The 20,661-nt window shown below is 39.2% G+C and overlaps 1 protein-coding gene across 5 annotated transcripts in view; it reads left to right on the top strand.

Moving 5' to 3' along the window:
- The window catches only part of mctp1a (multiple C2 domains, transmembrane 1a), a 157,693-nt gene that overhangs the window by 66,299 nt on the left and 70,733 nt on the right, over positions 1-20,661 (top strand). For 4 of the 5 annotated variants that reach the window (XM_015030062.1, XM_015030059.1, XM_015030061.1 and 1 more), the window contains exons 3-9: positions 3,749-3,891; positions 4,630-4,709; positions 5,816-5,927; positions 9,737-9,775; positions 12,845-13,009; positions 13,983-14,113; positions 14,729-14,915. In XM_015030062.1, the coding sequence (XP_014885548.1) occupies positions 3,749-3,891; positions 4,630-4,709; positions 5,816-5,927; positions 9,737-9,775; positions 12,845-13,009; positions 13,983-14,113; positions 14,729-14,915 (857 nt within the window). The remainder of the gene's footprint in view (positions 1-3,748; positions 3,892-4,629; positions 4,710-5,815; positions 5,928-9,736; positions 9,776-12,844; positions 13,010-13,982; positions 14,114-14,728; positions 14,916-20,661) is intronic. The other variant, XM_015030060.1, reaches the window with a different exon arrangement.

The raw sequence follows: 20,661 nt of genomic DNA, 5'->3' as shown, positions 1-20,661 counted from the left end.
AGAGTCTGATTGTCTGTTGATGAAGGAGACCTGAGTTCGATGGCGTCAAGTTCCGATAGCACCGCAGTCCTGCGGGCCTCAAGCTCTCCTGCCAACGTCTTTCAAGTGATTAGCTCTTCCGCCATCAGCCCCCAAGTGTCAAGCTCCTCTGACACCGCAGTCCTGTTGTCCTCAAGCTTTTCTGCCACCGACAATCAAGTATGAAGCCTGGAGCCCTCAAGACACTTCTTCATTTAGAAGTGCCATGCTTGAAACCAGTAGCTCAGATTGTCGGTTTCGTACATTTTCAGAAGCGTATCGGTGAAGCCTCTGACCACATGTCTAAATATAAATGGCTGCTCCTGTGGCTATTCTAAAACCGACTGGCTATCTTTGTGGGTTTCCTCTTCAGATGGCTTGCTGGTTCAGCTGCTCCTCTCTGTCCCTCAGCCTTTGGTTCAGCTGTTCCACTTCAAGATGCAGGTTGGTATTTATACGCTCCAAGGTGGTGTTTTGCTGCTCACAGGCGAGGCTTCTCTGCTGCAGGAAGATGCGATTCACCTTCAGGGTGGCGTTTTCCTCCTCCAAGTTGTTGTTTTCCTGGCTGAGGATGTTGTTTTCCTCCAGAAGTTCATTGTAATCTTCCTCCAGTTTGGTGTTCATCTCCTCCAAGGCGTTGTTGTCCTGCTCCAGGGTGTCGGTTTTCTGCTCCAAGGTGATGTTTCTCTGCTCCAAAGCGGTGCTTCTCTGCTCCAAGGCGGTGCTTTTCTGCTCCAAGATGGTGCTTATTTTCTCTAAGACAGTGCTTTTCTGCTCCAGGGTGGTGCTTTTCAGCTTCAGGGCGGTGTTTTCCTGCTCCAGGGCGTTGTTCTCCTGTTCCAAGACGGTTTTCTCCTGCTCCAGGGTGGCGTTTATTAGCTCCAAGGTGTTGTTGTCCTCCTTTAAAGTTCTGTTTATTTTGAACAGTTTTTTTAATTCCTTGTCTTTTTCCCGAAGCAGCTCGTCTTTTTCATGTGCTGCTTGTTCTATGTTCGTAACTTGAATCTTCAGCTCCTCAGTGGCTTTAATCAGAGTCTGTTTCTCAATAGGCATCATGCTGACTTCTTTCAAGATGCCTTCGAGTTTCTCTGTCTCTCTAGCTAAGGTCCGTTGGGTTTTCTCGTTTTGGGAATCAGAAGACGATGCCTTACTGCTCTCACTCATTCTTGATCCTTTTTGTCTGGATAAATCCAAAAACTGCTCAATGTAGGAGACAATCCTTGTACTCTCCGATTTCTGCAATGGTTATGACCGTGCAGCTTTGTGATGTCACTCTTGTGTAGCAAGAGTGACATCACTTCACGTGATGTCACAAATTGATGTCACTACCTCAGCAGGACAACTAGAAAACTGCTTAAGTTTGAATAAAAACAAACTTTACAGCTGAATGCAGCTCTGCTTAGCTGATAGCCATTGGAGACAGTTCAACTGGTAATATATCACCAATGCTGAAATCTGCACTTGGGAGACAGCGGCTCTTGAGGACAATGGACTGGACAGCAGGGTGCAAGGACCAACTTTCAAAAGGAAACATTGTGCCCGAAAACAGAAGAAGGGGAAACGGGTGGGCGTGTTGACCCAGCTGATGCCTAGAAAGCCACCAATTCTGACTCTCTTTCTGGCCAATGTCCGCTCACTGGGTAAGAAAGTGGATTTGTTAGATCTAAGGTTAAGAGTTTCTGCAGAGATGAAGAACTGTGCCGTTCTTTGCCTAACGGAAATCTGGCTTAACAACAACATGCCAGACTTAGCCTTCCAGATCAACGGTCTTCAGTTATTCCAAGCAGACCGCGACCAATGGTCAGGAAAAACACTGGGAGGAGGACAATGTATGTAAGTGAATGAAGGTTGGTGTACGAACTGTGGCCTGGTTGCAAGCTGTCAGCCATACTATCTGCCTCGGGAGTTTACTGCCACCATGTAAACCATTGTTTACATTCAGCCGGGTGCTAACGGCAACGAAGCATCAAGCAGCTGTACAGTATAGATGAAGGCCTGGGGTGCCTTATGGAGCCACTGACTTATTTTGGATTAAACAGTACTGCAAATAATTGATATTCATTTTAATTGTACTTTTTGATTAGTTGTTTTTAAGACTAATTGTGGATTTAAATAGCATTTCACTGATGCTGTTTTCCCATAACATATAATTACCCAGTAATATTTGTATTTTTTCTGTCTACTTAGCTTCTTTAATTCAAAAACACGGTGGACCGCCGGTGGACCACCTCGGCGCCCCGACCACTGGGCTTAGCGAGTTTTCTGGGGGAAACCCTGAATGCTTTGGCAACACTTTTACAATTTCACTTTAAGTGGCTATTGCAGATTTGCCTTCAGATTTGTGTAAACGGCAACACTCCTCTGGGTCTCCTTCAGCAAACTGAAATGACAGAAAGCTTTAAAGGAACAAGGAGAGATATCACATCCTTGCAAGCTGTAAACTTTCAATAGATGCTGTGTGTGCAGAATAGAAAATAGAGTAAGCTGTGAGCATTTAACAGACCTCATTTGATGCATCGATATACGCTTCAAACTTATTTTATTCGGTTAAACTGTTTTGTTTTTTCTTTTATGAAGGTGTTCGTATGTGCAAGTAAAATTAAGGTGGGCTGTTATGAAAAAGCTTGGGATTAATCACGTACACCTTATATTGTTCTATGAATAAGTTTATATATATATATATATAACTCATAAATCTCATACATCTCATAAATCTCATTGTTTTTTGCACAAACTCAGCTCTAAATACAAAGATGTTCATTATGAATCTTCACCATCTTCGTGTTTAGATAATTTTATTCAAATGCAGAAACCATTTCAACTGTTTACCCCAAACATCTTTCTCACTTTCTCACTGAGAGAAACCAAATTATTGCTGTTTGTCAGTAAATCCAGATAAATTTATTTCATCATGCTATGATGATCCTTGGTAAGTAGGCAAGACAGGAATCAGACAACCAAGAATATTTTTTCCCCCTCAGGGTCTGATTGATAAATGCTCCTTCTTAGAAAGTAATTGCCTCTTCCTAACTGTACTGTGTTCATCATGTGTACTGTTGGGTAAGACTGAGCTCCACACATCACAGACTTTAAGACAATCCTACCATCTAGTGGCCAAAAAGAGACACTATCTTCTTACAGAATCAAATCTTGATAAAACTCAAATGAGTAAAACAAAACATAAAGGACATGGCATGCCAAAATGTTGGTGTATACTTACAATAAACTGCAATAAACATACCTAAATAATAATAATGATCATACCTATATAACAAGAATAATACAACTGTGATACATTAATGAGAATATTTTAATTCTTGGAGCACTTTGCAAACTATCAATTGTTAAAACCCTAATTGATAAGGTGTGTTTTGATAATTGATTTAAATGCAAGTGGTTCTGGAGAGCCTCTAATGTAAAGTGGGGGTTTGCAGTGGTGGAGGTCATGTCTCTCCACATTGTGACAAACTTGCAGCAGGATGGACTGTAGCACTAAGGGGGTATTGTATAGCAAATTTGATTGTATCTATGATTTTATGGGGAGTTACAGGGCTTATGGACTTGGTGGATGTAGACTTGGATGATATAAAAATCTATGGTGGCAAATGATGTGGACAGTGGAGATAATGTAGAGGATAAAAAAGGAAAGGACTAAGCATTCACGCTTGGGGTTTGATTGACATTTCTCTAATAGTTTTCTTTCTTTCCTGTTTGCTTCTTTCATCACCAGGCACCAGCGACCCATATGTGAAGTTTAAAATCGGAGGGAAGGAAGTGTTCAGAAGCAAGACGATCCACAAAAATTTAAACCCAGTGTGGGATGAGAGAGTTATCCTTTTGGTGGAAACTCTCAGGGAGCCTCTATATGTCAAGGCAAGTCTGTTTTTGAATTTCAGATGTCATTGTGCCCAATGACACAATGACATCTGTGTAAGTAGTTGTTGCGTACTACTTACACAACTATTAGCAAATAGTAACGGTTGTTTGTGCAAGTAAAAGACTGCCTATCTCTTTTACTTTGTGACAGTCCTCTTTCAGAAGTGCTGCAACTCTTTGAATAAATTCCTGTTCTTATTTTTTTTATTATTATTATTTAAATTTGAAGACGCTTACAAATTCAAATGACATCAAACACGTCACACTTCTGGCTTTATTAGCGTGATTTCTGGGAAAACATTTTATTTAATTTTGAGGCGATGAACTTAGTCAACTTTTTGTTAACTCTAGGTTTGGAGCTGCAACCCTTTTAATACTACAAGACATCATTGTTTGATGTTTTTACACATCAGCAGAATCTCCACAGTTTCTGTTGTTTACAACATGGTTTTAATTACTTTACAAAGTTTTCCTTTTTTTAGACTTTATTGCAATCAATAGGAAGGGTCATAGCTTATTATTACTTGAACATAATTTGAAAAGTGAGAGAAGTGAGTAGCTCGAAATTTGATCGCTAACTTTGTGTGTGTTTTTGTCGATCAATGTGTAAAGTCCTAAAAGTTGTGGTTGCTATTTTTTCACAAAGCTTGACAAGGGGAGAAAAAAAAAGTGTCTGACATTAGAAGTAAAATATGTTTATGGTTTTCTTCTGACAGTCGCTGTGTCTCTCTGCAGGTGTTTGACTACGACTTTGGTCTTCAAGATGATTTCATGGGCTCAGCATATCTACACCTGGAGTCACTGGAACATCAAAGGTCTCTTTGGCTCTTTGTTTCCTTGTTCTTTTTGTTACCATTTTTGTAAGCGGTTGTAATTACTTTTTGTCACACCAGATTGTATTCCCTGTATAGATTAACCAACCCCTTAGTAATAGGCAAGTGCAAAGAAGTCATAATGTTTTAAACAGAAGTAATGCTGTCTGTTTTTTTTTTTAACATTTGCTGTGCTTTAGAAAAGTATTACCCCTCAAATATTCTCTAAAATGTTTTAAAAAGTGACTTTTAATTGTGTTCATCCCTTTAATCAGCTATGCTGATATGTAACCAATTGCCATCAGAAGTAACCTAATGAAATAAACCCAGTTTAAATCCATCTGTTCTGTAAAATTTACAGGGTTATATTATAAAACATTTATGAAAAAGTGCATCATGACTACCAAAGAACACAGAAGATAGATCTGGGATAAAGGTTTGGATAAAGTTAAAGCAGGATTCCTTGATAAAAAAACAACATCACAACATGCGCATCACCTGTGAGATATAAACGTCTTGCAGTGGACTGTTCAGTCCAATCGGAGAAAATGGAAAGAGTCATGTCAAAGATGCAGACCTTCCAACATACAGCTGTCCAGCTAAACTGATGGACAGATCAAGAGGCCCATGGTTACTCTGGAGAAGGTGTTGAGATCCAGCATTTATTTAAATGCTACTATTAGCCATGTGCTCTGCAAATATAGCCTTCAAGGATAGGTACCAAGAGGAAAGCCATTGTTAAAAGAAAGTCATACAAACACCCAGTTACAGTTTGCTACGAACCTTATACAGGTAAGCATATAATATGCATATGTGCTTCATATACTATATATTATGATGTTTAACAAAACGCTGTATCCTGACATGATTGTCTTGTTCAAAGATAGTCCGTGGCTGCCCTCTCCTGGTAGACTTTTGAAATTTGCTTCACATGGAACCACACAAGTTACAAGGCTTAAATTAAGCTGAAATTCAAACTCTCATACACATTTTGCTAGTCGTTGAATTTCCAAAGGCTTTGCGTGGCATAACAATTATTTATTTAATCTGAACATCTAAAAATAGTTAAGAAAAATCCCAGTACATTTCATTAACCTCCATCATTGTAGGTCGCTGGATGTGACTCTGGACCTGAAGGACCCACAGTACCCTGAGCATGACCTGGGTAGCCTGGAGCTCACCGTCACTCTGTCGCCAAAGGAAGGAGACATAAGGGATGCTGTAAGACATTCACGTAAAATCTGTGGGGATTGTTCTGATCATCTGACTTTTTTCCCCTCACACGATTGATGCCCTCCATGCAGTTCTAGATCTCTTCACCCGATCCTCTTTGGTATCACAGCTAGTAATAAACCTTATAAAAACTGTTCAGTACCTTGCAAAAAGTATTTGTCCTTTTGACAGCTACAATGTCAGTGTATTTTAATTTGGATTTTATGTGATCAACACAATTTGTCATGTAAACTGTGATTTGGAAGGAAACGGTATGCCGACTGTGCTTCGATTCAGATAAATAAAATCCAACTCAAATAATTGCTTAAAGAGATCTCCGAAATAGTAAGAAGAGTGTCATTTTAGCGAAGCGTCATGAAGATCAAGGTACACAGCAGACAAGTCAGGAATAAAGTTGTTTTAAAGAGATTTAAATCAGGATTAGGTTATAAAACAATGTCCCATGATTCAAATGTCTCACAGAGCAGCGTTTCTGTCGTCTGACAGTGGAAAGAGTGTGACTGCAAAGCTGCTACGGAGATCCACCTAAACTTACAGGCATGAGGAGAGCATTATTCAGAGAAGACGTCAGGCATTTTAGGAAGAGTGGCACAGAGACAGCAGAGTCCAGGAGAAAGATGGTTCTAAGAAATATTTACAATGTTTGCAAAAAAAAATAAAAAATCGTGTACCATTTTCATTTCACTTTATGTGCTATTTTGTGTTGATCTAGCACATAAAATAGAAATAAAATACAATGCAGTATTTATAAAAAAGACAAAAAAACAAACAAAAAAAACGTGCAATTGTTCATGGGCCTGAATATTTTTGCAAGGTTCTATAAGCAATGGCAAGACTACATAAGTTATATGTTGCTAACAAAATTCGTGAACAGAACTGTTAGTTGGTAAACTGGTTTACCGCACATCAGAAGCGCGTGTAATTGATGTTGAACTGGAAAGAGTTGGCTTCCTTTAGCTACAGCTTCTGGAAACTTTACAAGTCAGCAAACACAAAGGCATAAACACAAGAGCAGTTCATTTGTTGTGCAGAAAAGCTGCATGTTCAAAGAGCAGAAGATCGTCATTACTAATTATTTTTGGCTCGTGCCTCCACAGACGCGCTCAGTGATTCAGAGTTGCATTTATTTCTGTTCAATTATTTGTTTGTTCAATTGGATTCCTGCATGTTCTGCTCTAATCAGGGCAGAGTCATGAGGGACATATTTTATTCCCTTTGATCTGATGTCTTAATTCTGCTGCTTATTCAGGGCTCTGGTTCACAGAAAACCCTTTTGACAAAATAAATAAACTCTATTTAGGTTAAGCATCACTTTGGGTTTCTCCTACTGTGAAAAGAATACGGACCAGGACTGAGGGGGCATCTCTGTTGCCATCTAGTGGTCTGAAAAAGAAAACGTCGATTTTCACCATTTAAACAAATACGTTTAAAGAATGAATCAGCAATATGTAGCTGATTTATGAGATGTTACTGTGAAAAAGTCTTGAGCCATTCCTCATTTTTTTGTATTTTGTTAAAAATATACATTTACATTGTTTGTATTTCTTTAGAAAGTGGTGAAAATGTTTAAAGGTACTTATATATAAAGGGAATATTAAAGAACAAGGTACGAGGCAGTGATGCAAATCTGGGACAGGATCTGATTTTAATTTACAGTTGTATACCCAAGATCAGAAAGGGTCTTATGAGAGGATTACCAAGGTACAACAAGAGTAACAGTATGAAAGTTATTCACAAACAAAGTGTAAACTAGTCTGAAAAGGTGGACAAAGTGGACATTTTGGTTTCAATAATCATTTAGATGTTACTGAATTAAATTCGGGGCATCTAAGTAACACCAATTTACAATAAATGTCTCGAATCATTTTACAGATCCAATTTATATAAATACACTCAGTGCAATAACATAGACAGACAATAATCATATCCTAAGCAATGCAGTAAAGTTCAGTTTATTATGCAAATTGCTAACACCTTTTCTACCTAATTAAGCTCAGCCGGTTGGATTGTGCCATCTTTGCAGCAATCCCTCATACTAAACATGCATGTGGTTAATGATGTACTAATAGAAAGTGGTGGGAACAAGTAGTTGAGTCCTTGGATTTTTGACTATTTTGTGCTTTTTTTTTTTGATTTGGTTAAATCTTTCTTTAAAATAAGCAATATGGCTAAACGTGTGTGTTTGTGTTCACTCGAGGTGAGATTTAAATCATTTCAATAAATGGTTTGTACTTGTAAATGTACAGATGATTTCTGAGGCGATCTCTGTGAACCAGTTTAGACAGCCAACCGGAGCTCTGCTGCTGCTCCACACAAAATGTTTCACACACTCTGATGAATATATCGAGCACACCCTGCCAATTTGTGGTGGCCTAACTTACAAAGCTTGCTTCTGCATATTATGTGTTGCTGCTGCTTTATTCCTTTTCAGCCCCTTAATTACCCCGACACCTCCATTGGGCTCAGAAATCCTCACTTCGCGTCCTGACATGCAGAACACGTGTTTAGGAGGTGGGGAGTGAATTCATCCTTCCGTGATATTTTGATAGTGCAAACTAGACTTATTCTTTATTGGTTAATAAATAAATATTTAAACATCTTTGCATAAATTGTCTATCTAGTATATAATAAAACCTTGATAGAGAGAGCACTTTCACTTTACCATGATTGTTTAATAAATCCCCTTAACAAGCAGTGTAATGCCCACGACCCGTTTTTACTTTTTTGCGGGTGATGGTTAAAGGGATAACAGCAGGTACCAACAGGTAAAGGTAATAAAAGTTAATTAAATTGATAAGCAGGAAAGTACCTCTGCATAATGATTCATCATTCTGCGCAGTTTATAACATTTCTGATTAGCAGCCATTTCAGTTCTGCACAATTATCTCAAACTTTCTGCTAGTGCAGTAAAAGAAAAACTGAGGGGAAAAAAAATATGTTTAGCGATTATGTCAGGACATTATGAAGAAACTTGTCAGATTCATAGAGGGTTTTTTTTTGCCTGTTAAAGTTTTCCACAAACGTTTGTATGACTAATTTTTGCTTTTCTGGTGAATTCATACAGATGAGGGTTGGTTCATGACTTTTGCCCGGTACTGCACATCATCATTTTTGTTTGCTTGGTAGTTTGTAGTGACATATTTACATTTTATGAAAAACATGAAAACAAGATCCAAATCTGACAAAATGTTTTTTTTTTCCCCCATTACCTTTTATTCCCCGTTAAATGCCATGAAAACAATACATTGTCAGCAGTGAAATGTTTACAAATCGGCTTTTACTGGGGTAATGAAATACCAAAAATTTTGAAATATGTCATTAGGGAATGTTAACGTTAAAAGTCTGTAGCAAAGCAACAAATATTTTAGACTTTAAAGGAACCTGGTTTATTTCACAAGGCAAAAGGTATTGCATGGAGTCTGCAGTACAATATTTCCTCAGAAAAACTACAAAATTAGAAAAGAGCAGTGTTTTTGTTTTATTGGATTTAGCAGTCGAAATAAGAAAGAAAAATAGAAATAGAGATAGACGTGCTGTAGGGGAGGTGCATAATTGATTTTGCTGTATTTTTGGGCACATGCCTGTGTTTATGCATACATCATTACACCATGTAATAACTCTGCTAATACACTTTCTGCTTACTTAACTTGCATGATGGTAACTGCCCCCACTTTCCTCATCTAACCCTCACTTTGCTTCAGGTCAGGGCTGTTATCTAATCTTGGTGCACACCGTGCCCTTTGCCCTTTGCCCATGACGGTAGGAGGCGCTCTGTAACCGCTTTGTCTCATTTACAGACCATGCTTTTGAGAAGAAACTGGAAACGATCTAGTAAGGTAAATTAAAACAGCATGTAACTCACCAAACCTCCGATTCTGCTGTAACTCCACCACCGACCGCACTGCACCTCGCCTATCCTTCCTCACTGGTGTCCCGGTACATGGATGGAGTCTCCTATCCCTCTCATCCTCCTTTTCTTCCTTCCACGATGGTTTTAGCATCCGTTTTTTTTCTCAGTTCCCATTGTCACCTGCTTATTTTCCACAAGCTGCAATATACTACCTGCTATTTGCGCTAATAGAGGGCATGCACATTTTATGGTTTTTGGTTGCTTGTGCAACAACAGGCTGCCTTTGCCCTAAAGATTTACTTTAAGGCAAATTAAGTAGGTACACATCAAGGGCGGAGGGAAATTATTGAGTTTTTTAACTTTGCTGGCTATATAACACAGTTTGTTTCTGTAAAGAAAAGGAATGACAAATTGATGTTGATGTACAAGCTTGTCACATCATTGCACTAAAATTGGACATGGACATTTAAAGTCAAAAGAATTACTGAATCAGTAGGACTGAAGTGTTTTCTCATTTGATTTTATTAGTCATTGTCTTACTGACCCGTATTTACAAAAAAGCTATTTGCTCTTTGTGACACTTAAAAGTTTCAGATCATCAAAAATATTTTTACTGTCAGACAAGGTTGACCTGAGTCATGTTTAAGTGATTTCTTGCTTTTGCAGGTCAGTCAGTAATACTGGAGTCAGTTACTTTTTCATGAAGGGCTCCGTGTGTTTGAATGGCTTTTTTACTTTAACCAAAAATAGGTTGAAAACTTTGTATTGACTCTGATTATCTTTGTCTAATATTAAAGTTTATAGAAGTTAACTTTGTCTAAAGAGAATCCCCCCCCCTCCCAGAAATAATAAGAACGGAAACACTTTTTCACTAAACTGTCCTGAACGCCTCTTTGGGTGTGTATGCTCTTCACCTTTGATGTGTGTAACATATTGCAGACTCTGTGTCAGAAAATAAAGCAGTTTAGGATTATCGAGGACTCTTGCCCAGCTAAACAGCTGGAAAATGTGACTGATCTTATTGCATTTTTGAACTTTTTTTTTTTTTACCCCCCATCAGTTGCAATTATAGTTTTGACTTTATTTTCTGTTTCGCATATTGCCACACTTGGAATAAAGCGCTTCATTTTGACTTTTGTTTCTTCTGTTGCTTTTGATTGCTGTCAGGTCAAACATGAAGCATGCTGATCGAGACTCTACTCTTCCTCTCCTTTTTTTGCTCGTGCATGAATCTCGTTAACTGTTCCTTTGTCGGCCATATTTAGCAACAATGTTGACAATTTTGTGCTCAAAATTGGATTCGTTTCATTTGCCCATATATCAAGTTTCTGTTGAGGTGTCATGCGACTAAGAAGAAAAGGTGTTGTACTTTCAGGCCTTTCACTACATTTCCTGAAACAGGATTAATGTTTCTATAGCTCGCAATAAAGATGTCTGCTGTGCATGCCAGGTTGGATTTGAGGATACAAACTTCTGTGAAGTGAATATTTTGAACCCTCTGACCAATGTCCATTCTGTGACTAACGAGTTAGCTGATGTTAGTTTTCCCTCTGCTGCTTACTGCCTCCTCCTCTGTGTGCTGGACTACACAGAGTGTATAGTTGTTTTCAAACAGCCAATTTTCATCCGATTAAGGCATCTTAATCTGAACTTTTAAAACTGGCAAAGAAACAGTAATGGAGTCATGGCACTAAGCAGACTCTCAGTTTCTCTGTGGGGTTACAGATTCTCAGTTAAGAAATACATGTACATATTGTTTGGGTTTCTCACACTTTGTCACATTACAACAGCAAGGTCTTTAGGAGTATGTTTCTGCTAGCTTTGTACATCTACACAGATATTATTATTATTATTGTTTTTGTTTTTGCCAAAATTATAAAGTCTTGCCTCAGCTTTGCAATTGGATTTAGGTCTGGACTTTGACCATACATAATGTTCCTTCAACTTCCCAGTTTTGCACTTCTTTTTGTTGATCTGCCGCTTAAATCTCCAATAACATATACCTTACTTTTGTGGCTGTAACGTGACAAAGTGTGGGAAAAGCTGAAGAGGTATGGATACTTTTGCCAGGGTTTGCAGATAGCAGTGCAAGAATAAATGGGTCATGTTCTGTCAGGACAAAACAGTGACCTCATCATTAGCATACAGCAGCTAGCGAGCAGAATTAATGGGAGATGTGGGAGTAACTGCATGGTAAGATGACTTCATTGCAGGGAGCTATTCGCAACTGTTTAATGTCTGGAGAATGGAAATTAAGAGGCTCTGTCTCCAGATCAAAGGCCTGCACTCACGAGGCAGGGTTTGTTCAGAGTTTAATGAAATTCACCCGCAAAACAAAAGCTATGCTAATAAACTCTGCCTAACGAGGAAGGAGGAGAGAGAGGGTGAGGTGGAGACGGAAGGAGGATTTGTATTTGCTTGATAAATAAAGCCTAGATTTTGTTCTAGTGGAAAGTACTGACATTATTCAAAGAGAGGTTAAATAGGCTTTTTAGGAGCTAAAAAACCCCCCCAAAAAACAGTTGAGGTGGAAAACATACCTGGAAAACATAGAAGAACCAGTCTAGATTTAAGTTTCCACACACAAAATTAAAAAAGGTAAGCAGCGTCACATAGCTAAGCCAGATTTTGAGACAATTCACTGGAAACCTTTTCACATTGGGTCTACTTTACACACCAAAAACTAGAACAATGCAATCTGATGTACGCTAAGGTGCTTTTGTTAAAAAGTAATTTTTAAAATTTACAATAACCCCCTGATGGGATGTGAAGAGATTAAAACTTAAAAATTAAAAATAAACTCTGTTAAATTATTATGTTTGGTTCTCACTTGCAATCTTTTTTTTTTTTTTTTTGGTTCTGTTTCTGGGCTGCATTAATGAATCCGAAGCTGGTTATTGCCCTGAAATATACCAAAAGCCCCAAATTTGTGTTTTGGGGTCAAGATTTTTTTGTTTTATGTTTGTTTGCTTATTTGGTGTCTGTTCCACACAAGTGCTGATTAGGAATCTCCATTTTGTGAGAAATAATTCTGTATTTGTGTGTTTGTCTGCAGTATCAGAGTATGAGGCTCTCGGATGTGCACAGGAAAGCCCAGCTCTGGCGAGGCATCGTCAGTGTCAGTCTAATCGAAGGTCGCAACCTGCAGCCCATGGACGCCAACGGCTTCAGTGATCCTTACGTCAAGTTCAGGATGGGTCATCAAAAGTACAAGAGCAAGGTAAAGGCGTAGCTGCTGAATATGTCAAATAATTACATGAAATCACCTTATATAATAATGCTATGAAAGCTTTAAATATACTCTTAAAAAAAAAATAGATGGCTTGATTTCATAAAGCTTGCCCTGAAGCTATTCAGACTTCTTGTTCAACTATTTTTATTAAATGAAAAATTATTTTCCGCTTATTTGTATATTACTGAATAGAAAAACAGCTCAAGTATTTCAGAGTAAACATAGAAAATCTTGACATGTAGCAATTAGACAAATTTCCCTTTTTCCATTTGTATCACTCTTCAATTTTTTATCTTTTCATACCACAAGAAAATATAAATCTTTTGCGTCCTTTTTTTTTTTTTTTTTTTTTTTACTTATTACTATAATACTTTTAAATCAAATGCACTGCAATACCTTTGTGTCAAAATGTATAAATGTATATGACATTTACCCTTAAGCCCCAAATTATTCACAACCCTGGTAAAGCTTTTAATTTGACCACCATATTTCTTTTGACTGCAAGTTATATTAACATTTTGGAGTGACCCAATGTGACCATAATCTTATGGAGAATCTGCAGAGGGACTAAAAGATTAGGGTGATGGCAAAGAGGCTTTCAAACCAAAAAGACTTGGAGCTCATCTCCATTGGAAACATTCAAAAAAGCTGGTCATCTTTAAGCAGGCTTTGATTGTTGTTGTGTCAGTAAAGGCTCTTCTATTCATTACGGAGAAGACCATAATCATTTTTGACATTTTTTTAGTAAAATCTGAAAAAAATCTGAAAATTTTTCAGAAGGGATTTTTTTTTAAAAATTAGTACTGTTTAGCATTGCTTCACTCTGTTTTGAGGGATATCTCTCTCATTCTCAGAAACTAGTTTATTATTTAAATCTAAATCTAAATCCGGCAGCTGGAGTGTAGGATTTAACAGGTGTGTTGCAATTAAGTGAGCAAAGAGGCAACTGTGTTTTATTCAGACAATTCCCAAAACACTAAACCCGCAATGGAGAGAGCAGTTTGATTTCCACCTGTACGAAGAGCAGGGAGGCTACGTGGACATCACAGTCTGGGACAGAGATGCTGGCAAGAAGGATGACTTCATGGGCAGGTACAGTAATCTTCACCAGTCACTTCATTTCCTCCTTTTTTTTTTTATCGAATGCAGCTCTGTAAAATCAGGGACGAATTAGATTTTTGGGGCTTTCTTGTGTAATATTAGTCTTAGACAAAAAAGATGTCTCACATCCAGAAGAGCTATTTATCATTCTAATCTAAAGTGGTTATGTTTTTTCTTCTTACTGAGCTGCTCATTTTTTAACCCCTGTTCAAGTTGAATTATTGCAGTGCATAGCGTAACTATGCAAATTTAAACCCACTTTAGCAAACCTTTGCTTTGAAGGGCATGCCAGAAACCAAGTCATGTCATTTTTATTGGGCTGCCATTTTCACACCAGATGCATTAAGGCCATGCCAGAAAATCAATTCAGTTGAGAGGATGCTTTTAAGTGCCTACTAAAAGGTATAAAATATGTCAGCTTTGCTTAAGTTGTCTTCTGTTGCTTACCTTTTGAACGCTATGAATTATTATTTGTTTTCTGTTTTTAGGCTCTTATCACTGCTCCCCCAAAAGCAAGGAGAACACAAGTTCTTATTGAAATCATCAAACACAGCCAAGCGCAGTTGGTGCAGTAGGTTCAGCTTTGTGTTTCTTGCTGTATTTTAGGTGTACTATCGACCTGTCGCTTCTCAGTAAAGAACACACTCACAAGCTGGACTTGCCGCTGGTGGAAGGCGAAGGCGTTCTGGTGCTGCTGGTCACACTCACCGCATCGGCCGCGGTTTCAATCTCAGACCTGTCCGTCAACATGTTGGATGATCCACATGAAAGGCACCAGATCATGCAAAGATATGTAAGTTTGGACAGTATGGATATGAATTAATGGGGAGAAAAAAAAAATCAAAGATTGATGTAGCAGAATGCTTTTCTTTTATAAGAAAAAAAAAAGATCAAAGTTCATGCAAGTTTCTCAAAGGCACTATGGCTTTTTGCCCAGGGTGGCAAATTACAAGAGGGGCATTATTAGATATTAGAGGGCTATTTCTGTTTTTAACATAACAGGCCAAAACAAATCAGACCTCTTCAGAATTAATATGTGCTATATATCTAAAATTCTATCTACAGTTTTCCTGTATACCCTTTAAATAGCAATAATAATAATAATAATAATAATAATAATAAAATATTTTATTGTCGTAATTTGAGTAACACGAAACACACGTTTCTAACAACACATTTTTTCGATCATTAGTTTGCAAACCTCTTCTAATAAAGTTATTTAAACTTATGGGACATTTATCATTATAAGTAGCGTGAACTTCACTGGCTGTAAGGTTGATATTTACAGGCATGGTTACATACAACACAGATAAAAAAAAAAATTAGGAATCATAAGGACCACAAGAAATTGTGCAGACTGATGTGGTAAATGCAGCTTCTTATGCATTAGTGGCATAGGTGAAGCTGTCAGAATATAACTTGCCTAATTCCTTGTTGCCATTAAGCTTACTTTGTTAGGCATGAATACAATAGTAGAAAGAGTAGAGGATCCATCTGCTCTAACACAATGACTCTAAGTCTTTGTCTTAGTCTCATTCACCCATCACTCCTCGTCACTCTTTGCTACAAAGACCCCCGGATGGCTCTCATCAAGAGGTCTGACTCCCTGACAGCTCTCATCCCTGCACATGAAAACTGCTAAAACATGTGACAAAACCTCCACGTTTGACATATTGCAGGACACGATTGGATTTCAGTGACCGATACCGCCCTGCTGGTGTGTATTCACACCTTCCGACGTGTGGCCAAACATCAGTGCATTGACCTACATACATGGCCGTGGTGGTGCCTTGTTGGCTAGCCACAGGAGGTCGTCCGTTTTGCTCGCCGCTGCAGCGACCACCTCGAATCAAAAGGTGGAGCTCTAGGACCGAGACAGAACCACGCCGAGTTCCTCCTGAAAGCCACAAAACGACGGCAGAGGGAATAAGCGCACTTGTGTGTGTGTGTGTGTGTGTGTGTGTGTGTGTGTGTGTGTGTGTGTGTGTGTGTTTCCAAGAATGTGTGTAATGGGGGCGAGAGGTAAAGGGTTAGGGTTGCATCGGGAAGGGAAGGCGTGTAAAATGAAAAGAAAAAGCTATTTCACCTCTCTCACAACTCACACAGACCCCGTTTTTCTGCTCGACCAAAGGCGGCACATTTTACTTCCCTCACCTACCTTTTTTTGCCTGCCACCTCCTCTCTCCTGCTCTCCCCATTTCTGTCCCACTCTCAGAGCAACCTCAGCTCTTTGTCTGCCTCTGCCGTGGCCTTCCTTTGAGATGAAGGGATGGAAAGATAGAGGGAGTCGGGAGGGGGGGGGGTGGAGAAAGTAGGGGGTTGCAGATGGAGGGGCACAGTAAGGTCAGTTTGAAGACTTGAATGGTCTCTGCCTATTAACATATTCCTTTTCCCCCGACTGGCAGTCTTTCAGTTGGAGAATTTAATAAAGATGTACCTTATCAAAGAGCTCTGGTTAGACCAAGTACCACCACTAATATATAACAGTGTTGCTGAAAGCCCGCTAATCTCCCCAACGTGCGCGCGCGCGCGTGTGTGTGTACTGTACGTGCATGTGCAGACACCATTTTACTGACTGATATTTATCAGCCTCGAATCAGCTGTGCAGCACAAAGCATCCGCTACTGCTAATCGCAAGCGAACATTCGCATGCAGGCGCGTCCAGAAACGGTCGCTACCTACGGTGTGTCGGCTGCGTCTCATAAAATGCAATGTGTCTGTGGCGGGGGGGGGGATCAATACTGTTATCATCACAGCTATAAAGAGAAGATAGATTTACAAACTGCAATGAACCAGAATATGCAACCTAATAATGAAAACGCACTTTTAGAAGGTTTTAGTTGAAAGTAGTGTGCAGCAGGGATTTTTTTTTTTTTTTACTTTGTATTTTTATATTTTAATGTTTTTAGACCCAGAAATGTCTGTGTCACTGAGAAAGATATTATTCTAATCCACTCCTCAAATGATCACAGTGAGGTGTTACTTTTAATTGATGAAAACAGAAAACATACACCTGAGTGGACTCTTAGCATCCTTCTCATTGCAGCTTGCTATCTCGTTATAACACTACTGAAGATACAGATGTGCACCAAATCATAAAATGTTCATCATTTTTCAACAACATCCAAATAATGGCTACGGACACCTCAATATCTGAAAGTATAAGCTCTAATTTACTGTGGTACTGTTTGATCTTAGATCAAGGATCTTAGCACTAGCATTAAGAAGTCTTAAATTACATATTCATCATTAGCATAATTAAGCATTAGCATTTTTCATTGCATTGGCCCTAGATGCAACGTCACACCATGCTTGCGAAAGAGAGAGTGTTACACAACTCTGCAGGTAAACTGGACTTGAAGACAAGTGTGGAGTTGACATTTACAATTGTCTTCAGCTTTTCTTGTTCTCTGTCATGGGTCCTAAGTTATGGAACGACTTGCCTTTGCAGGTCAGAGAGGCCCCTTCACTGTCCACTTTTAAAGCTCGTCTTAAAACCCATCTATTTTACTTGGCTTTCAGCTCCAGCGGGATCTAGTTTTAAATGGTATGTTTGTTTTTAAACTGTATGAGTTTTTATCTTTTATTTATTTTTATTAATTGTTATGTTGTGTTTTAATGTACAACACTTTGTATCAGCTGTGGTTGTTTTAAAGTGCTTTATAAATAAAGTTGGTATGGTATGGTTAGCTATTTGCATTAGAGGTTATTGTGGTTAGCATTACTCACTGTAACAGCAGCCAGCTGTGTGTATTCCTGTGGAGTTAGTAGAGTAACACAGAGAATTGATGTTTTCAGAAGGAAAACAAAGCAACTTTGCTGCAAGTTTCTCAGCTTCCTATCGCTAAGAGTCTCCTTCCCTGGTTAAAAGCAGGACACAGTCAACGTGCCTTCATAGAAAATAGTTTTTTTGTTTTTTTTTAAATCTTCCTCTGTGACTGAATTTTACATATTTCAGCAATGATAAGAGCGTTGTTGACAGGATGCGGTCACTGATTGGAAAAAGATCAGATTGTTCCTGACCTGCAAATCACTGGCCAGTCAAGTGTAAAATTCGCTCAGGTCACCGGCTGATTGATGCACCTGTACATGAGTATACATGTCGTGTATTTGGGATTACATGCATGTACTCACACCCACTGTCTTATACCATGCACTGCACTGATGTGGCTGCCTAACTGCAACCTTTCCTTCATCCCTAATTAGTTGTTCCTCAAAACTAGAGAAGGACACAGAAAGGGAGGTAAAAAGAGAGAAAGAGATTTATGCATTATGATGGCAAAGGAGCACGCACACTAATGGCTCTTAATGGGCCTGAGGTGGCCACGAGATGGGTGGATGAGACAAGGAGGACGGGATGACCTCCACTGAAGTGGTGGCACTCCACCACCCGTGTACGTGCACATGTCAGCAGTACCTCTCCTACCCACTCTGGTGCACTCCTCCAAGAGGAAGTGAAAGGACCCAACCTGGGCAGGAAGTGAGAACCAGTAAGAGGCTGCATGACGAGCATCGAGCAGCTTTCACCGAGACTCTTGGCACATAGTGATCCTGATTTAAATGAGTGGGAAACCGTGGAAACAGGTGTTAGAATGTGGCTTTTTGTTTGAATCGGTACCACTGTTTGATCAAATATCCCATGAACTTCTGGGTGCAGGGCAGATGCTGCGAGTGTGTTTCTGAAACGCAGCCCTGACGAAATGTGACATGCTGCAAAGGTGACAGTGAGTCATAAGGCTGTGCCAGCTCTGATTCATTTGTGTGTTTATACGTCTGTGGAGTGTGACAGAGGCAGAAAGAAGATGTCATGGTGACGGGCTGTCAGTCACACAGAGGGCAGAGGGTTCGTCTTCTGAAAGCCAACTCTATCCGTAATGTGTCCTCTGTTTTCTGTTCGTCCCTCCTCTTCCTTTCCGTCTTCTTCTCCACCATCGCTCCACCTGCACGCAGACGAGAGGAGAAATGAGCATGGCTGTTGGTCCTCTCGTCTGTCCGTCATCCTACCTGTGACCAATCCAGTTGTCTCTTCTGATGAGGATTTGAATCCTTTTGGAGGATGGGTGTGTTCTCTCTTTAGCAATCAGGGGTTGAAGTCTAACCCCGGATGTCCCCTCAGGGAGCAGGAATGGGGGTAGGAAGGGATGAAGAGCAGAGGAAGGGTTGGAAGGCAAAAAAAAAAAAAATGGTAAAACTGACACTCCACTAACGGGTCATATAAATATTTGGTCTCCTGTTTCTTTTAATTTGAATACAAATGGCATTATCTTTACTCTTTGCTACATGTTTTGGTCCAATTGCATAAAAAAAAGACATCACGTATTAATAGTTTTGATTGCTCTGTTGCCTCTTTTCTGACCTGTTTTGCCCTCTCTTCTTTGCTGCTTCTCACTGGAGCTGTATCTTCTGAGGAATCATTCCTCAAACTCAACACTTGTCCCTCTTTGGCTACATGCTTCTCCTTTCTCCACTCGTTTCCTCTCTTTTTTTTCCCCCTTTCACACACTCTTCCCCCTCTCATCTCCTTTAGAGAGCTTTTTGGACAATGATATCGCTGGAAACAGGCAGAGTCTGACAGTGTTGGTAATAATGAATTAAGTCTGTAGCCTGGCCCTGACTCTGAAATTTAAATTATAATTACTCCTGTGGGGATGGAAGGGGTTATTGCCAGAGAGAGAGAAATAAATTGAAGTGAAGTTTGTTTTTTTTTTTTTTTTTTTGCTCTGCTTTTAAGACGTTCCGGCACGCCACTCAGTTTGGCCCCAGTTAAGTTTTTTTTTTTTTATGATTGTGTTTATACCTGAGTGGTTGGATGTGAGTGAAATCACAAGTTTGGGACTGCTTGTGTGTGCCTCATAGACAGCCCCCGATCTCCACAGGTTTTCCTTTTATGTGCCTGGCACTTTTTCTACATTTTGTCACATTACAACCACAAACCTAGGTATAACTTTACTGGGATTTTATGGAGCAGACCAATACAAAGTAGTGTATAATTGTGAAGAGGAAGAAAAATTATAGAGGTCTTTTCTGCTGGCTATAACAGTTTTTAAGGACTTAGTTCTGTGTCTCCATCAACTTTATCCATCTTCCATGTCCCTGCTAAGACAAAGCATTCCCACAACGTATTTCATGGTAGCGGTGTTGGGTTCAGGGTGATGATGTGCTGTTAGTTTTAAAACATGCATCGTGTTTTTTTTTTTTTTTTGCTTTCTCCACATGTCTTGTGACAAATTGCAAACATGATTTATTCTGAATTTTTTTTGTCAATTTTTTTTTTTTTTACTTGTGACTCTTGCATACTGGCTAGATTTTAGAAATGACCGACCAGTAGATACTCCGAGAACAAATTCTCCCTCCTGACTGGTGAATCTCTCCAGCACAGTCTCCAGTAGAAGAACAGGCATCTTAGCTACTTCTGAATTATTGTTGCCTTTCTTGGCCTGTAAGTTTAGATGGGTTGTCATGTTTAGTACTTTTGACATTTATCCCAAACTTGTTTTTCATTTTTAAATGATAGCTTGAACAGTGCACTTTGAGATGTT

The sequence above is a fragment of the Poecilia latipinna genome, unplaced genomic scaffold, assembly GCF_001443285.1.
Source record: "Poecilia latipinna isolate Pla-1442-1.1 unplaced genomic scaffold, P_latipinna-1.0 Scaffold171, whole genome shotgun sequence".
Lineage (NCBI taxonomy): Eukaryota > Metazoa > Chordata > Actinopteri > Cyprinodontiformes > Poeciliidae > Poecilia > Poecilia latipinna.
This window is presented reverse-complemented; position numbering and strand designations above follow the sequence as displayed.